Source organism: Rissa tridactyla, chromosome 8 (assembly GCF_028500815.1).
Source record: "Rissa tridactyla isolate bRisTri1 chromosome 8, bRisTri1.patW.cur.20221130, whole genome shotgun sequence".
Lineage (NCBI taxonomy): Eukaryota > Metazoa > Chordata > Aves > Charadriiformes > Laridae > Rissa > Rissa tridactyla.
In genome coordinates this window covers 5,175,062-5,191,315 of record NC_071473.1, presented here as the reverse complement: position 1 = coordinate 5,191,315, position 16,254 = coordinate 5,175,062, and the positions used below count along the sequence as shown (strand labels likewise).

At 57.7% G+C, this 16,254-nt stretch overlaps 1 protein-coding gene across 2 annotated transcripts in view; it reads right to left on the bottom strand.

The window, feature by feature from the left end:
- MPRIP (myosin phosphatase Rho interacting protein) overlaps positions 1-16,254 on the bottom strand; it is an 85,551-nt gene that overhangs the window by 46,939 nt on the left and 22,358 nt on the right. For both annotated transcript variants that reach the window (XM_054210718.1, XM_054210717.1), the window contains exon 4: positions 1,358-1,509. In XM_054210718.1, coding sequence (XP_054066693.1) covers positions 1,358-1,509 — 152 coding nt within the window. The remainder of the gene's footprint in view (positions 1-1,357; positions 1,510-16,254) is intronic.

Below are 16,254 nucleotides of genomic sequence, written 5' to 3'. Positions count from 1 at the left end.
TGCCGGCAGCTCGGCACTCCCACAGCTCCGCACCCTCACCAGCGCCCGCTTCAACCCAAGCCGGCATGTGAGCGATGGACGAGGATGTTTCTAGGTCACCATCCAACACCTGGAGTCAGGAAATCTACCGCGATTTGCTCATTTTAGTGGTCTAATCTTCAGCGTTGCTGAGCAACTGCATCCCAGCGGCAGGCGCTTCTATGAGCGATGGTATTTTAATCGTCCTCAGAGGTCAGATGCTCCACTGGGATCAGGGGGATGGGCTGCATCCCCCCCTCTGCCTGCCTGCCTACCCGCAGGGAGCGAGCGGGGCGAGCTGGGCACTGCGAAGGCGAGTCCGAAATGGGACGGGGTAAATACAGAGCGGGCAGCCCCAGGAGGCAGTGTCCACGCAGGGACGGACAAGAACCAGAGGGTGTATGAGGTCTGGGCTCGGACACACCAGCCCAGGGACTACGGGACCTGCCACTGGTGTGGGGACTTGCGCCAGCGAGCTGCGTGCCCGATCGGATGCTGTCCTAAAAGCACCGTGGGGTCACCCCAGCACCCATCGGCTTCAACCTCGTCCTGGTGTTCATTCTGCAGCCAAGCTTCTTCCCCCGGCCTGCTTTCTGCTGGGGCTGAAGCTGCCACAGCCAGCCCAGGAGCACCCTGGCATCAGATGCACCCTCTGAGCATCCCACAACGCTCCAGTGTAGCTCAGTTCGCTCCCGGGGGTAAACGCCGCTGGGAGCGTTGTTCTGCAGCGGGGAGCAGGGCATGGCCCAACGGCAGACAACAAAACTGACTTGAAAACGGTGGCCTTTATAAGTTAACGAGTGACTCAGGAGCATCTCAGCTCCGGGGCCTGGCCAAGGCTCCTGGCAGAGGCTGAGCTTCCTTGAGCACTGGCTCTGAAAGGTGGCCGGCATGTTGGGAAGCCTCAGGCTCCAGCCCAGCACAGCCAAGCACGCGCAATAGGCACAGAGGAAGGACTTCTATCACCCACAGCCACACCGGTGTCCGCTGAAGTCAGTGCTCATGCTCACGGCGTAAATCTGGTGGCCCTGGGGGTGCTCGGGCCCCAGCTCTGCTGCAGAGCACCAGGCAATGGCAGGGGTCCGCCAGGCAGGGGAGCAGGGAAGGGGAAAGAAACCCGGTCCTTGCCAAAAAGGTGGAAAGAATGGAGTTGACCATGAGACAGCAGCTACACCCAGCCCCCAGGACTGTCCCTGCAGCAGCCGTGATTGTCACTTGGGGATCAGCCTGTGTATGCACTGCTGCAGCACCGGGCCTTGGGCAAGGTCCTCCCTGCCCTCCTCTTCCTCCCAGCCGAGGGAAGAGCCCTGCGGTGGCTTGGCCCAGGACCTGCACTCACCCACTGATGATCTCCTTGTTCTCGGCCCGGATGAAGTGCTCCTTCTCTGGCGTCAGGATGCACAAGGAGAATTTCTGCCCTGTCCGGCTCTCCCCATCCACCACATCCGTGCATTGGTTCATGTTGATGGTGCCCTGCGGGAGGGTTGTCGGCTGCAAGGGGAAGGAGAAAGGAATAACGCTTAAGGAGAGAAGAGCAGACGAGCGCAGAGTTGAGCCCTAAAACCTTTCCTGGTGGACACCAGGATTCTACACACCCAGGTGTTCTGCCCACAAGTACCCAGACCCATCCGTACGCTGTGCCGGCAGACAGCAATGCCCTGTGCCACACATGTGGGGACACAGACCAGCAGGCACGACTCCTGCCAGCCCAGTCCAGCCCACTGCTGCCAGCAAGACGCTTCGCCTATGCCGAATGCCCAGGGAAGGATGGCTGCCCCGCTGCAGCATGGGGACACCAAGGCAAGGCACCGAGCTGGCGTCGGGTTTGCAGCTGCAAACCATCTCGGGTGGTGGGGTGGCATCTGGGGACCAGGGGTGGCAAAGGCCCCACAGCCCTCAGCACAGGGGCCAGACTAGCAGACATACATGCCAAGTTTTTCACATTGAAGTTAATAAAATGCGGCGTTTGCCAGGGAGGGAGCGCAGCATGGAAGGGACCTTGTTTGTCTGACGGGTTTTGCCAACACAGTGTCACCTCCCGGCCCCCTTGCTCCAAGCAGACACAGTGGAGTGGGACAGGCAGTGCCCCCCCTGGCCTGAGGGGACGTGGAGGGACCCAGAGGGATGTCAGCACTGATAAGAGCTGACAGGTCCATATGGAGCGGCGCCGGCTCATCCGATTACAGCGCGGCCACCCGCTCCCGGTGCATGGCACCCACAGCCCTCCCTCCCCGAGCAGCAATGCCATGTCTCCCCCATCCCCAGCCTGCCTGTGCCCCACCAGGCTTGGTGACACCGGGGTCTCCCCAGCATCCCAGTGCGAACCTGCACCTGGGGCATAAATGACTGGGGTGGAGGGACCCCACCGAGCTGCCAACAGCACCAAAAGAGCACCCAAAGCAGCGCACAGCCACCTCCTCGCCCTGCCAAAGCCTCCTCGTGCCCTCCAGATGGCCGGGCCCATGGGGAGTTGGATTTTTGGCAGATGCTGTTAAGGTTTTTACCACGGAAACCAGCTCCCCTGCCAATAAAACCCCTCCAAAATCAGCCTGCGCCATGCAAAGACAGGGTGATTAGGGAGAGCTCGATGGCCCCAGCCTGTGACCCCAGGAAATTCAGATCAGTTCCCCAAGACCCCCGGTTTACGCATCTGCGGCCATGGGAAATAGCCCCCTTCCCCAGGAAAAGGGCTTTCCCTGGTGCTGTGTCCCTGGGTAGGAGCATCCTATGACAGCCCGGCGGTGGCACGGAGCCATCACAGGTGCTGCAGCATTGGTGCCCAGCACGGGCACACAAACAGGACCAGTCGTACATCAGGGACACAAAACGTCCTCCTTTCCTTTGTGGAAACCAGCATCAGCATCCGCAGACCCCATGGGACGGAGGGAGGGAAAGCAAAGCCGAGTCCAGACCCCCGGCACGTCACACGCACAACCGCCCGCCCTGCACCGCCGCGGGTAGTCGGCTCCTAAGAGGATTTTTTTGTCTTAGACAACAAAAATAAAACCCTGCTTTTCCGGGAGCTATAAAAACCCAACGGAAAAACTTTCTCCTGCTCCAAGTGGAGTCTTAAAAACGTTTTTGTCTCACTGGCCTTCGGCACAGCCAAGGCCTCCAGGACTGTAAGGTCTGGGACCGACCTCCTTCCCCACCCAGAGCATTTTTGCACCAGGGAACGCATCCAGGATGGGGAAAAAAGGGGATGAGGGCAGCTCCAGGAGGGAGCCCCAGTCCCTCACGGGGACCCTGGACCACTCGGTCCCTCTTGCCAGAGGCACCCCTCGACTCCCGGGGAGGCCCCGCAGGGATTTGGCAGGGAGCTGGCACAGGAGGAGAGGAGGAGACAGACGGCTCCCTGCAGAACCCGCCTGCCCTCCTCTCTCTCCAACCCCACGGCAGCGTTCAGGGCGGCTTCCCCCGCTGCTCACACCCAGCCCCGACACAAGCGCACCCAGAGCGGAGGAGCCGGCTGGGGCCCCCCCACCACCAGGCTGGCCCTGTGAAGTGGCTTTGCCATGCACCCCCCTTGCCAGGGTGAACGCTGGCATCTCGCACAGCCCGACAGGTGGGTCCCCGTCCACCAGCACGCCTCCGAGCTGGGACACCAGGAGAGGGGCGGCGAGCAAAGCCGGGACTGCCCTCCTTCCCCCCGCGAACGGGGACAGGATGGGAATCAGGGACGATCCCTCTACTCCACGGCAGCCCCCCTGCACCCCCACACCTCTCGGCAGCAGATGAAACCTGACGGACCAGCAGCCTCACTCGCTCAGGATGTAAATTCCTTTACACCATTTATTTCCTTCCTTGGAGGCAGAGCAGGCACTTTGAAGCAAAGCGAAATGCAAATGGTGCCAGGTCAAAACGCACACGCACAAACTCCACGGAGGAAAAGGATGGGGCTCGGGCAGCACTGTACCCCGGGAACACTTCGGAACCAGCTGGGCATCCCCGGCCCAGGAGCTGGCGATGGCACACGGCTGCTCTCCCCAGGAACCAGGAGAACAGGGACAGCCCTCATGTGCCAAAGCTGCGGGGCGGCGGTGTGGGAGCAGGGGAGATGGGAGAGGCTCTGCAGCAGGGGACAAGGACACAAGGACCCCTTCCCCGCCTCTGAGCACCCGTTTCTGCGCTGGGGGATTTCTCAGGGCTGGGGATCCCTGGGGAAGGAGGGGCAGAGCTGCGCCCCAGGCTGGCCCCAGGGCAGGTGAGGACTGTGTGGCTACGGCAACTGGAAGGGAATAAATAAATGCAAAAGCAGGGAGGTGTTATACGGCAGAGACACCAAAACAATGACAAGGCTGGGACTTCAACCAACCCTTTGAAGAGCAGATGCTTTGATACAAGGTCCAACCCAGCGTCGGACCCCGGGGCCCCAGGGAGGCTTCGAGTCCAGGTGAGGCAGGAGTGGATGCTCAGGCTCAGCTCTGGCTCCAGCTGGTCCCTGCCTCGGGGACAGCCCTGTCCCCAGGTGCTGGCCCTGCCTTTGCCATTTCCCATCCTGTGGTCACTGGGATGGACCATGCAGCTACACCACAACTGCATCTGGTGCCTGGCTGTGGAAGCACAAGAGGGTGCAGCAGCAGAGGAGACACCATTATGGGCACCATCACGAGCAGCCGCCCTCCTCGGTGCCACCAGCCACCTCTGGCCGCTCACCACGTGCCGGCGCAGGGAAGGCAGCACCCGCATGATATGAGCAACAACAGCTCTCCATGCTGCCAGTATGAGCAGAGGAACTGCAGCCAAGAAACAATCGCGTTGCTGTTTCCCTCTGCTATGACAGATCCGTATTTACACACACACACACGTGCTTGCAGCGTCCCCCTCCATACTACACAAAGCCTATAGTACGGTCTCCTCCTCCTCCTCCTCCTCTCCCTTCCCGGCTGCCCAGGGCACAAGTCACACCATGCTCTCCAAATCCACAACCCCAGCAGCCTCCAGACAAGATGCAGAGACCTTTAGACGGATGCTCTTAGGATGCAGAGCCCAGCAACTGCAGCATCCCCTACCTCAGACAGTGGGAAGGAGGGAAAGAAAGAATGGGGACCTCTTACAAGCCCGACGGAAGAAATCCCAAGTGGAGCATCACTGGGGAGACCCAGGTGCTGTGGCAGGAGGATGCTCTGTGAGCGATCAACTCCCAGGCGCAGGGGCCGATGCTGAGTCAACCGTGTTTATCTGCACGAGACTCTCGTTCCCATAAGGTTTTGCAGGGCTGAGATAAAAATATAGCATTATTTAGATTCAAAAATTTCCGCATTTTCTCCAAGTATATTTCCCTATCATTTCTAACACGTGTGCATTGTAGGAGCTGGATCCAACATACAACAGAGCTTCACTCAGCGACTACACAAAATGTTCTCTGAGCAGGTAACCCCGCGGTCAAGCTCCTGAGGAGAGGCTCTGCCATGGCCTTGGTGGGACACAGCCAATGCCCACGCCGTTCTCCGGGGCTATTACACAATGTGGGTTGATGAAATCTGGAACACAACCTTTAAAGAAAGGCGATGGGACAGGGGGAGGAGGAAGCCAAACAAAAGGGACATTTTACTTTCTGCCAAGAACCAGGAGAGGAAGGAAAAAAAAAAAAAAAACCAAAAAACAAACCACAACCATTTGTCTATCTCGCATGGCGGGCTGGTTGCCTTGGCACCGGGGCCCGGCCGTCCCTGGGGGCCAGATCGTGGCTCTGCCGTCCTGCTCCGCCGCGACGCTGCATGGGAAGGGCTTGGGCTCTGGCTGGCTCTGCCCTGGCTCCCAGCGCCAGAGCAGCAGCGAGCCTGCGGCGCCTGGGGAAGAGACATCCACGCTGCCTCCATAAATGCTTCTTGACAAATGTTAATTCTCCCAGCTAAAATATTCATGAGGGCGGCTGCCGACGAGCGCGCTGCTCATTCGCAGCACTCCCGAGCACTCGGCAAAGGCAGCTGCCGTGTTTGCTAAAAGCTTCCCCCCATCCCTGGTGCCCAGGCTCGGCTGATCGCGGTGCTCGAGGTGGGATGCAAACGGGATCATGGCTGGGCTGCGGCATGGGAGGGAGGAAGCCCTTCAGAGGGCTGGAGCACCTCTGCTACGAGGACAGGCTGAGAGAGTTGGGGTTGTTCAGCCTGGAGAAGAAGAGACTCTGGGGAGACCTTATAGCAACCTTCCAGTCCCTAAAGCAGCTACAGGAAAGCTGTGGAGGGACTCTTTATCAGGGAGTGTAGCAACAGGATGAGGGGTAACAGTTTTAAACTGAAAGAGGGGAGATTTCGATTAGATGTCAGGAAGAAATTCTTTGCTGTGAGGGTGGTGAGCCCCTGGCCCAGGTTGCCCAGAGAAGCTGTGGCTGCCCCATCCCTGGAGGGGTTCAAGGCCAGGTTGGACAGGGCTTGGAGCAACCTGGGCTGGTGGGAGATGTCCCTGCCCAGGGCAGGGGGGTGGCACTGGATGGTTTTTAAGGTTCCTTCCAACCCAAACCATTCCATGATTCTTTAAAACTCCGCTGCCCCATCGACACGGGCACATCAGAGCAACGTAGTGGCAGCCATGCCTTGGGCAAGGGCAGCAACACGGCTTGGACAGGCAGCTCCCAGCACCAGCATGGCACAGGGAGCCCACACCAGCACCGCATCCACCATTCCCACTCGGAGGACATCAGCAAGAAACCACCAACTCCTTGAAAAGTCACTGGGAGCTCCCTTTTCAGCCGCGTGAGGCTATTCACAGCCTCCCTAAATCCCACTGGGGATGCACCATGCACGCACTGGGGCTGGCTCTGCCGGTGGGCTCGGCCGAGTGCCACTGCCGGTGCTGGCGGGGCAGCCACAGTGTGCCCCGAGCTGCCCAGGCGCTGGGCGAGCGGGGCTGGCAAAGCAGCATGGCTTTAATGAGCATTTTAGGCTTCCTGCCACTAGACACAAGGCTATCGATACAGCCACAACGCGACCAGAGCTCTGCGGCGGGTAGATCTTATTACACTTACAGATCGTCTAACAGGCTGAGCATCCTCGATTTATTAAATTAGACAAAGGCCCTTGAAAACAACCTCTGCGGGCTCTGCGAAAGGATGGACTGGAGCAGCCACCCATCAAAGGGGAGCAGAAGGTTGTGCTCCTCCATCCCACACCTCCCCGCACGCAGGAGCGCTCCCCGATCCTCGCCGTCGCCACAGCAGCTCTCTGCTCTCCCTGTGCCATCCAAGCAGGAGGCAGGTATCACTTCTTGGCCACCTGAGCACACCCTTCCTACCTGCAGCCTTCCTGTATCAGCAGCTACTGCTCAGTGAAGCCACTGAGAAACCTCCAGCTTGCTCAGGCGATGCACCAGGTAATAGAAAAGCAAGTTTTTACCATGAGCAAAGGAATGCAACGGAGGTATCAAGCAACGCGTGTCCCCCTGCATCTCTGCATGCACACCTCGTGCCCCTGTGCAAGAAAGAGGAGAAGATGCCCCCAAATCTCACTGCTGCCTGGACTCTCCACCCAGCCAGAAGCCATCGCCTCCTTTCACAGGTGGAGGCACAAGCGGAGCTCTGCAGATGTGGCCTTGGCACATGCCAAGGTGGCTCTGCACCAGGAGCAAAGCAGCTCACGGTGCCACCAGCAGCTTGTAGAGCCCTCCCGAGCCTCTGCCAGGAGATAAAACAACATCGGCTCCACTTTCGCCAGGGGGAAGGAATTTTCTTCCCAGGGAGCAGTTTGGGGAGGGGGCAAAGCGCATGGGTTGGGCAGGAGAGTTCAGCCAGGGGCTGCTTTTAAGTGGAGTCGGTGTTTATGTCCACAGACAGCGAGTCTAAACACTGAGCGAGGCGGCGAGCTGGCCGCGAGCTTCCTGCGAACTGGCCGCGAGCTGCTTGCGAACCGGCGGCGAGCGCCCTTGGGTTCCTCTCCCACCCAGTGCCACCTCAGCGAGGCACGGGCAGCACCCATCCCCAGGGTCCCCAGGCAGCAAGTTTGGGGCCACACATCCCATCCGCAGCCCCGTCCCCACGGGCGCCCATCTGGGGAGAGCGCGGCGGAGCGGAGGGAGCTGGGCCGGGGCTGCGCGGGAGGCTGGAGCCGGCTCGTCTTGGCCTTATATGGCGATTTTCGCGCCGCTCTTGCAGCTCCCAGCTGCTCCCCACCCCAAAGCGGGGTCGGGAGCTGGCAGCCAGCGCCTAGCCTGCCTCCTTCCTGTTAACCTCTTTCCTGCTGAACGGCCTCCGAGGGGTCCATGCACGACAGGGACGGCTGTATCCTGTCCTGACACAACCGCCCACACCGGGCAGGGAGGGTCAGCAAACCTGGTGGTGGTCACCAAGTGGGTGCAACCTCCCTTGGCGCCGGGCTCCGAGCCTCCGGGTCCTCGGTAGCATCCCCAAATCCAGGGAGCCCGTCGGGGGAGCTTGCACCCACGTACGCACACGCCCCACGTTCAGCGCTGCTGGAGGGGAAGAAGGACAGAAGATGCAAAGAACATCGGCACTGTGATGGGAACAAGAGCCAGGTCCTACTGCGATGGGGGTTGAGGGGCCACCCTGAGCAGCCATCTCGGCTCTTTGGCGACCAAAGCAAAAGCCCAGCATTGCAAAAAGTGCTTGGAGCAGCTGCTGAACCCATATCCCAGCTCTTTGGGGACCAAAGCAAAAGCCCAGCATTGCACGGGCACCTGCCGGCCCTGCCATGCCGAAGTCACCGTCTCACATCCCTGCAAACCCAAGAGTTATTCTTCCCTCTCCGAGATTTAAACGCATTTAAAATGCAAAACGTCCTCCTCCCCTCCTAGGAGGGGGGTGGGAAAAATACATGATAACGGATCCGACCCCATCTGCTCGCAGCTGCCAGCGTGGCATCTTCCCCACTCCCCAACGCGCAGGCACAACAGCTACCCAGCCAAAGGGGAAGCAAATATCTGCAGCGTTCAAGCGAGTTGTCATGGTAATCAGCCCGACGGCAAAAGCCTGGTGAGACCAAGCACCAGGACGGTACACACAGGACTGGAGCTTGGTGCAGGGACCATGGCTGGCGAGTTGCCTGGGGAGAGAAATGCAGTCGTTTGGGGGTGGGAAGGAAAGGTGGGCTTCATTTGCATCTTGATATTTTAATTTTAAATTGCACAGTTCCAAATTGGCCTTGTCAACTTTATTCTCCACCCCCTCGGTGTAGGAGACAAGTCCCAGGTGGTCCCTGCACCGCGCGCTGCCAGGCACACATGTGCAGGCGCTCACCACCACCGCCGTGCACGCCGGCTCCACCTCCCTCCCCAGGAGCAAAAGGGCTTCACCAAAACATCAGAAACCACATCCCCAGAGCAGGACTCACAAGGTCACCCGCACGCAGAGATGGCCATAGACACAGTGATGCTAATTTTGGAGACAGCTCAGGAGGTGGAAAGCGTGGATTGAGGCAGGATGATCTCCACCCATGTTGGCCAGCCAACCAAGCCATGTTCAACTGCAGCCAGACCTGGATTTCTGCTTCATGTGGGTGAGGGAAACAGCTCAAGCATCTACCTGGGCATCGTCTGTGACGGAGAGCCAAGGCTGAACTGGGGCAGGCTCTGCCCAGTGGCCCAGGCTGGCTCCGCTACCCAGTCACACCAGGGCTGAGGCTGCTACACTGACTCTCCAGAGACCTTTCGCTTTTGAGACTAGAGTTGGGTAGAAAAACTGGCGAGAAGGACAATACCCTTGCTCAGGATCCTTACGGCAGCTGCAAAAAGGCGTGAAAGACATTTAAGTGAAATGGGCTTCACACCTTGGGAAAAACCCTAGGAAATGAACCCAGGGAAAAGCTCTCTTGCCGCTCAATTTTGGAGCAAGTCTTCTTGCGAAGTGGGAAAATAACTGCAGTCGATGTGGGCTTCAATGTTATTTGCTGCTGGAATGACACCCAAGGTCTTCTGTTCAGCACTGCTCTGACCTAGGAGCAACTCCCACCACGGCCAAGGGCCACCCGAGGTGCCGCCACCCTTGCAGCATGGAGGTGTGCCGCAGAGCGCACAGAAACCAGGCACTGGCTGAGACGTATGAGGCCACCCCACTGCATGTAGCACCTAAAATCAGACCGTGTGGAGAGACTCAGGAAGATCCGGACTAGAAATCCGGGAGGAGCGAGTGGGCTGTGGAGGGAGCTGCTGCTTCCATCTTCTCTGACCCATCAAGGATGGGCAAGGTAAGAGTCACCCAAGAAAAGCAGTAAACTAAATCCATCAAGGCCCTGCACCTCCCTAAGTGAATCCATCTCCCCTCCAGCCTAGAGGGGAAAGAGGGAGAGGTCTCCTGGTCTCCAGCCATCCCACAATCTCTCCTACAAACGCACCCGAGCAGAGGAATCGGAGCAAACACACAACACCGTTACAGCCATGTGAAGGCACCTCCGACAGCCATTGTCGAGCTCTGGATAATTTAAGGCCCTGCATTACGCCGGCTCAGGAAGCACGGTGAACTGCACACAGAGCAAGGTGAAAAATGGCAAGTGCTTCCCACAATAAGAGTAAATAAAATGGCAGGACATTTCCTGGTGTCTCAGTAGAAGAAAAAGTAAAGAAAAAACTTTCAGTTCCATATGAACTAGAAATTTTCATTTTTTTTCTTCACTAAAACAAAAAAATAAAAGAAGGAAAGCACCACCTCGCAAGGGACAAAGCCAGCAGACGCCTCTCAGCGAAGCTCTGCTGAAAACTCTCACAAGACACAGGGTTAGACCCACTCAAGCCCGCTCCATCCCACCAGCCGACCCACCACTGTACCGCAGGGCTACGGCTGCGGTTTCTCCCTGGTTTGGCTTCTTTTTGGGCTCAGCTGAACTGAAAATTTCCCCGGCAGATTTTGCTTTATAGCGCATAAAGGCAATTCACTTGTGGTCAACACTCTTCCCACCCCATCGCGCATACACACGTCACCCCGTGCCCACCTGCTCTCCCTTCTGCAGGGAAACAGCGGGCTCCCGCCTGGCTGCAGGAAAGCAGACGCCAGTTACATCCCACGCTCCATATCTCCTGGGGGAATCACGCATTTGGGCGCTGCCACCGTGGCGGGTTTTCCCCCAAGCCAAGCCCCCACTTTCACCCCGAGGACTGTCAATACAACATCTTGTATTGCGCACCAGCGCTCAATGACTGCAAACGAGGTGGGGACAACCCTAGGGATCGGCAGCACCAGATCCACCGGAGGCTCGGGCAACTCCCACGGGCGCAGATGCTTCAGTGGAAGTTCTTGAATCCGGCCAAATTAGCCTGGAAATCTCATTATTCCCCAGCACTGCTCTTACGAGCTTTGCAGAACTTCCTGCCGGGCTGGGAATACCATGCGGATGGGCTCCCAGGGTGCTCGGGGGTCTGCAGCTGGAGGTGAGAGGGACAACCCAAGCAGAAGAGGTTGGGTTGGGTTGGCCAAGCAAGCAGCAGCCACATCCTGCACCCCATGCCTCACCCCTCTAGAAAACCCCATACCTGCTCTGCGTTGCTCCCAGCAGCTTCCAGACAAGCTTGGACTCTGCAGACCTCCACAAAAGCCAAGGCGGCAGATGGAGAGCATTTTCCAACCTTTGACCGTTGGCCGTCCCACCGAATGGCACAAAATGGGAGGCTTTTTGGCCAAGAAAGACAGTTCCAAGAGGACAAGCTCCCAACAGGCACACATAGCTGTTGTGGGGCAAGGAGACCACCCGGCAACAACTCGAGCTTGGCTTCGCTGCCACATGCAAGGTGCGGTGGGGGTGTTGATGCAGACAGTAAAGAGCCATCCTGGCCGGGCCAGCACCGCTGGGTTCAAAGGCAAGAGGCACCCAGGGGAAAAAGCACTTTGAGCGCCTGCCACAGCCAGGGACAAAGGCTGGGAATAACACACCAGGCTGCCAGAGCCGTCCCCGTGTCCCAGGGGAGCAGCGTTTTCTCCCTAAACCTGCTGCTCCCATCTGGCTCCTGCACTTGCAGTGGAGTTCAGGGAGAGGAGCGAGTTCACGGCCGTGAGCTGCTCCCAGGAGCGCTCCCTGCAATCTCCTTCGGGAGCAGCCGTTCGGCCCCAGCGGAGAGGAGCAATCTGGGGCTGGTGCACAGAGGACGTTCCTCCATCGCCCATGCCTGGGACGACAGGCTTCACCCCCCAGCATCGGCCTGTGCGTGGCATTAACGTCCCGTGCAAGCCAAACATCCCCTTCCTCCACACATCTGCTCCATCCATAATCCTCGCCGTCCCTCCCCTAATGGGAAAGCAGCCAGAAAAGCGAACCAAAACCCTAATTATATCCCAGTAGCTTCCCAGAGCCCTGGCGATCCACTGTGGCTTTATCGATGCGATTGCAGCAGGGCTGATGAAACGAGGAGGAAAGGGCCAAGGCTGGGCGAGCTCCAAAAACCCACCCTTTCTCCCCAGCCGCAGCATCACAACGGGTGGAAATCCCATGAAAGCTCTGGGTGCTGCCAGGATATGTCTAAAACCAACCTGTGCTCCTGTCCCCTTCACCTCCTCTTGCCAGGGACCCTGTCACCCACAGCAAAGGAAACACTGCAAGCATCACTGCATGGGGACCAAGAGGAAAGCAGTGACAATCATGGGCTGCAGCAAAAGAGCAGCCCACGGCCTTGCTGCGGGTCCCCAGGGCACTGTTCGGGCATAAAATCACGGAGAGCCACAACTATGGCACGCGGAGCTACAGTACCCGTGGCAAGGGGTGTGCAAGAGCAGGGACCCGTGGGATCGCATCCCCACAGCAAGGGGTGCGAAGGCAGCAGAGACGTGGCATGGGTCTGGGGTGCATGTCAGGAAAATGTAGACTCATAGAATGGTTTAGGTTGGAAGGGATCCTAAAGACCACCTAGTTCCACCTCCTGCCCTGGGCAGGGACACCTCCCAGCAGATCTGGTTGCTCAAACCTGGCCTTGAACACCTCCAGGGATGGGGCAGCCACAGCTTCTCCGGGCAACCTGGGCCAGTATCTCACCATCGTTATAGTGAAGAATTCCTTCCTAATATCTAATCTAAATCTACCCTCCTCCAGTTTGAAGCCATTACCCTTCGTCCTATCGCTACATGCCCTTGTGAAAAGTCCCTCTCCAGCTTTCTTGCAGGTGCCCTTCAGATACTGGAAAGCTGCTGTAAGGTCTCCCTGGAGCCTTCTCTCCTCCAGGCTGAACAACCCCAACTCTCTCAGCCTGTCTTCATAGGAGAGATGCTCTAACCCTCTGACCATCTTCGTGGCCTCCTCTGGACCCCACATGGGGAAAAATACCCTCCGTGGTAGGTGGGAACCTGCCCCAGCTCCCCCTGGCCCCCGGAGCTGCCCAAGCCCCGCAGGCAGCACCCCTGCCCCAGGGACCTGCTCTCCCTTCAAAGCAGAAGAGGTGGCAGAGGAGCCGTGCTGCCCGCGGCGGGCGGCAGGGTACAAGCCATGTTAATATACACAGACAAATCAGCTCCTGGATCCTGCGGGAAGGAGGTGAAGGGTAAAACCAAGTCGCCGCGCACGTGATTTACCTATGGTAATTTTAACTTTCAGCAAGAGCGAGTGGCTGTTTTCTCTTGTTGCCCGCTTGCAGTCAGACTTCAGTGATTGCAGGGAAAGGGCTCTTCCACAGCTTTTGAAGGACAGGGCAAAATAAAAACGTCTTAAAAAATACCTATTAGCAAAAGCATATTCACACTCTGTTACCTGGGCTGGCGCGTATTTTGCTGGCCTTTTTTTTCTACCTTATATACCTTGCAGCCCACGATAAGTCAATGAGGAAGACCAATAATAAAACCTGCCTGGGAAATCTCATTTTTCACCAGAAATGCCTCAAAACAGCATGGACAAAAGGTGAAAGACTTCTACAAAAACCCTGCACTCAGTAACCCTGAGAAAAGCCGTTTACAAAAACACACTGAAGACCTCGGCTCGTCTCCACGCAAGTTTTAACCTGACAATGTCCCTTTTACAGACTCCAAACCTGATGAATAATGCATGTCCGGGATAAACCAGAAATATAATATTCGCTAATGCTTACCATAACAGAGGAACAAGGACTGCAAATAAGTAATTTATTAACCCCAAACCATGTTGCTGCTTGAACGGAGTGCACACCTCGGCTTTTGGCCCCCAAAACACAGTTTGCTCTTGAGCCGTGGCTGGCTGAGACCCCCCGCTCTCATCACACCCCCAGCACAAACATGCCTTGTCCTGAACTCTGCAAGATGCCGATGGAGGAAAAAAAAAACCAGGAGCAAGGCTGGGAGCTGCCACCTTCCTTCCTCCTCCTCCTGGGGGGCCGCAGCCACCCCTTCTCCGCCGGGAGGAGAGCGGCGGTGGGAAGCCCACAACCCCGCGCTCGCCCACGGCTCCGGCTGCTTTCTCAGGCATTCCAAAATTTGGCCGGAGCCTCCTTTTGCAGCGCGCACACACACACACACACACACCCCCCCGCCATGGCTGGACGCCTGCCTAATTGCGTATTTATTTATTTCTGCATTTTCCCAGCACCCCGCACACACTGGCGCGGGGCAGGGGGGGGGAAGCCGAGGCCGGCTCCCAAGGCAGACCCAAAAAAAAAAAAAAAAAAAAAAAATCAGGGGGGTGCAGCTCCCCCCATTCCCCAGAGGCCGGGAGGGAGCCGGGAAGCGCGGGGCTGGCCGGGAAGGGGCTGGGAGCGAGGGGCGGGAAGGGGGGACGCCGGCGGCATCGCCCACCCCCTTTGCTTTGTGCGAGCGCTTGGGGAAATTAAAAATAGCTGCGTCCAAAGAGTGGCTGCAAGCGCCACAAAGAGCGTGTTGAGCGGAGGCAGCTGCAAGCTATTTCGCTGCCCCCGGTAATCAGCATCTCGGCTTGCAGAGCTCCCCCCACCCCCCCCCTGCCCCGGCCCCCCCAGCCCCTTCCTCCCCTGCCAGAAGCTGCCGCTGCCTTTCTCCAACCCACATATGTCATGTCAACAATCAATGAATGCAGGATCTCTGCCGGGGAAAAAAGGGGGAACGCGCTTTGATTTTTGGAGCAGCTTTGTCGCCTTGTTCGATTCACGTCCTCGTCCTCCTCTCCGAGCTGTCACCGAGGGTTTTGCAGCACCGAATCCCACCAGGCGAGGCCAGGATATCCCACACCGCCCGGCAGAGATGGGACCCTCGGCGGGAACAGAGATGTGCCAGCCACCGGGATGCCATTTCTTCCAGGGATTTCTTTACGCAATGGGAGAAGTGTTGCTATTGCCCAGCATTACCCAACTGGTAGCCCACAGCCCACTGGTGGTCCTCAGCTGGTGGCCTGCAACAAGGCTGAAAAGAATTAAAACCAACCCCGTCCCCACCGGGGGATGCTCAGGAGCCCAGCACTGCCCCAGCTTGCAGAGAGCTGGGACCAGGCACCCACAAAAAGCACCCACCGCCGCAGCCCATTCCTCAGCTGCCTGCGGGGACTGCAGCAGAGCTCCCACTGCTTCATTTCAACCCCTCCACCAGAAAGAAAAATGGGAAAAAAAAAAAGGAAAAGGGAAAAAAAAAAAAAAGGAAGGAAAAAGCAACTGGAGCAACTGCCCGTAGTAAATACCAGTGCTACCATCTGTCACTCGCCGCTGCGGTATTCGGGGACGTTGCTGGTGTGCTGTGTTTTGTTAGACATTTACGGCGCGGTGGGGCGCAGAGGAAAGGCAGGTCCGAGGCGGAGGGTGGGAAGACGCCAGCCAGGGCCCAAAGGGCTCGCGTGAGGGTAATTGTGCGCTCAGCAATTAGCTGTGTCATTTCACTACCAGCTCTGACATCTTCACTGCTAAATGCCGTTGGAGGCGGGTTTGATTCCTGCACCGTTTTACAGCAGATCACGATTTTTCTTTCACTGAGAGCCTGCGGCCAGGCTGGAGGCCATGGGTACGGAGCCCAGGTTTCCAGAAGTCACGAAGAAGAAACTCCAGCTGCTGCAAGCTCCCGTATCACTCCTGCCTCTCATAAATTAGGTAAATGCAATTTAAAATCCAGCTCATTTCCCTCACTGCTCTTGCACATGTCTTCTACGCAAACATCTTTGCTAGGTCTCAAGAGACGGAGGAGTAGGGAAAAAGCAGAAAGGACAGAGCCACTTGAACCTGTTCTTGTTGCTCAGCGTAAGAGCAATTCCAGCTTTGCAGCTCGCCCAGCAGAAGACAATAGGGGCTGTGTTGTTTCCAGGAAGGAAGCACCTGGGCCAGGTCATCAAAGCTGCTTGTTCATTAGGAGGTCGCTGGCTGTATCGAGCTCTCTGCTTCCAGAGAACTCTGCTTTCATTCCCTCGCCTTCTGTTAACTCCCAAATCTCCCACCACGGACTGCTTCACA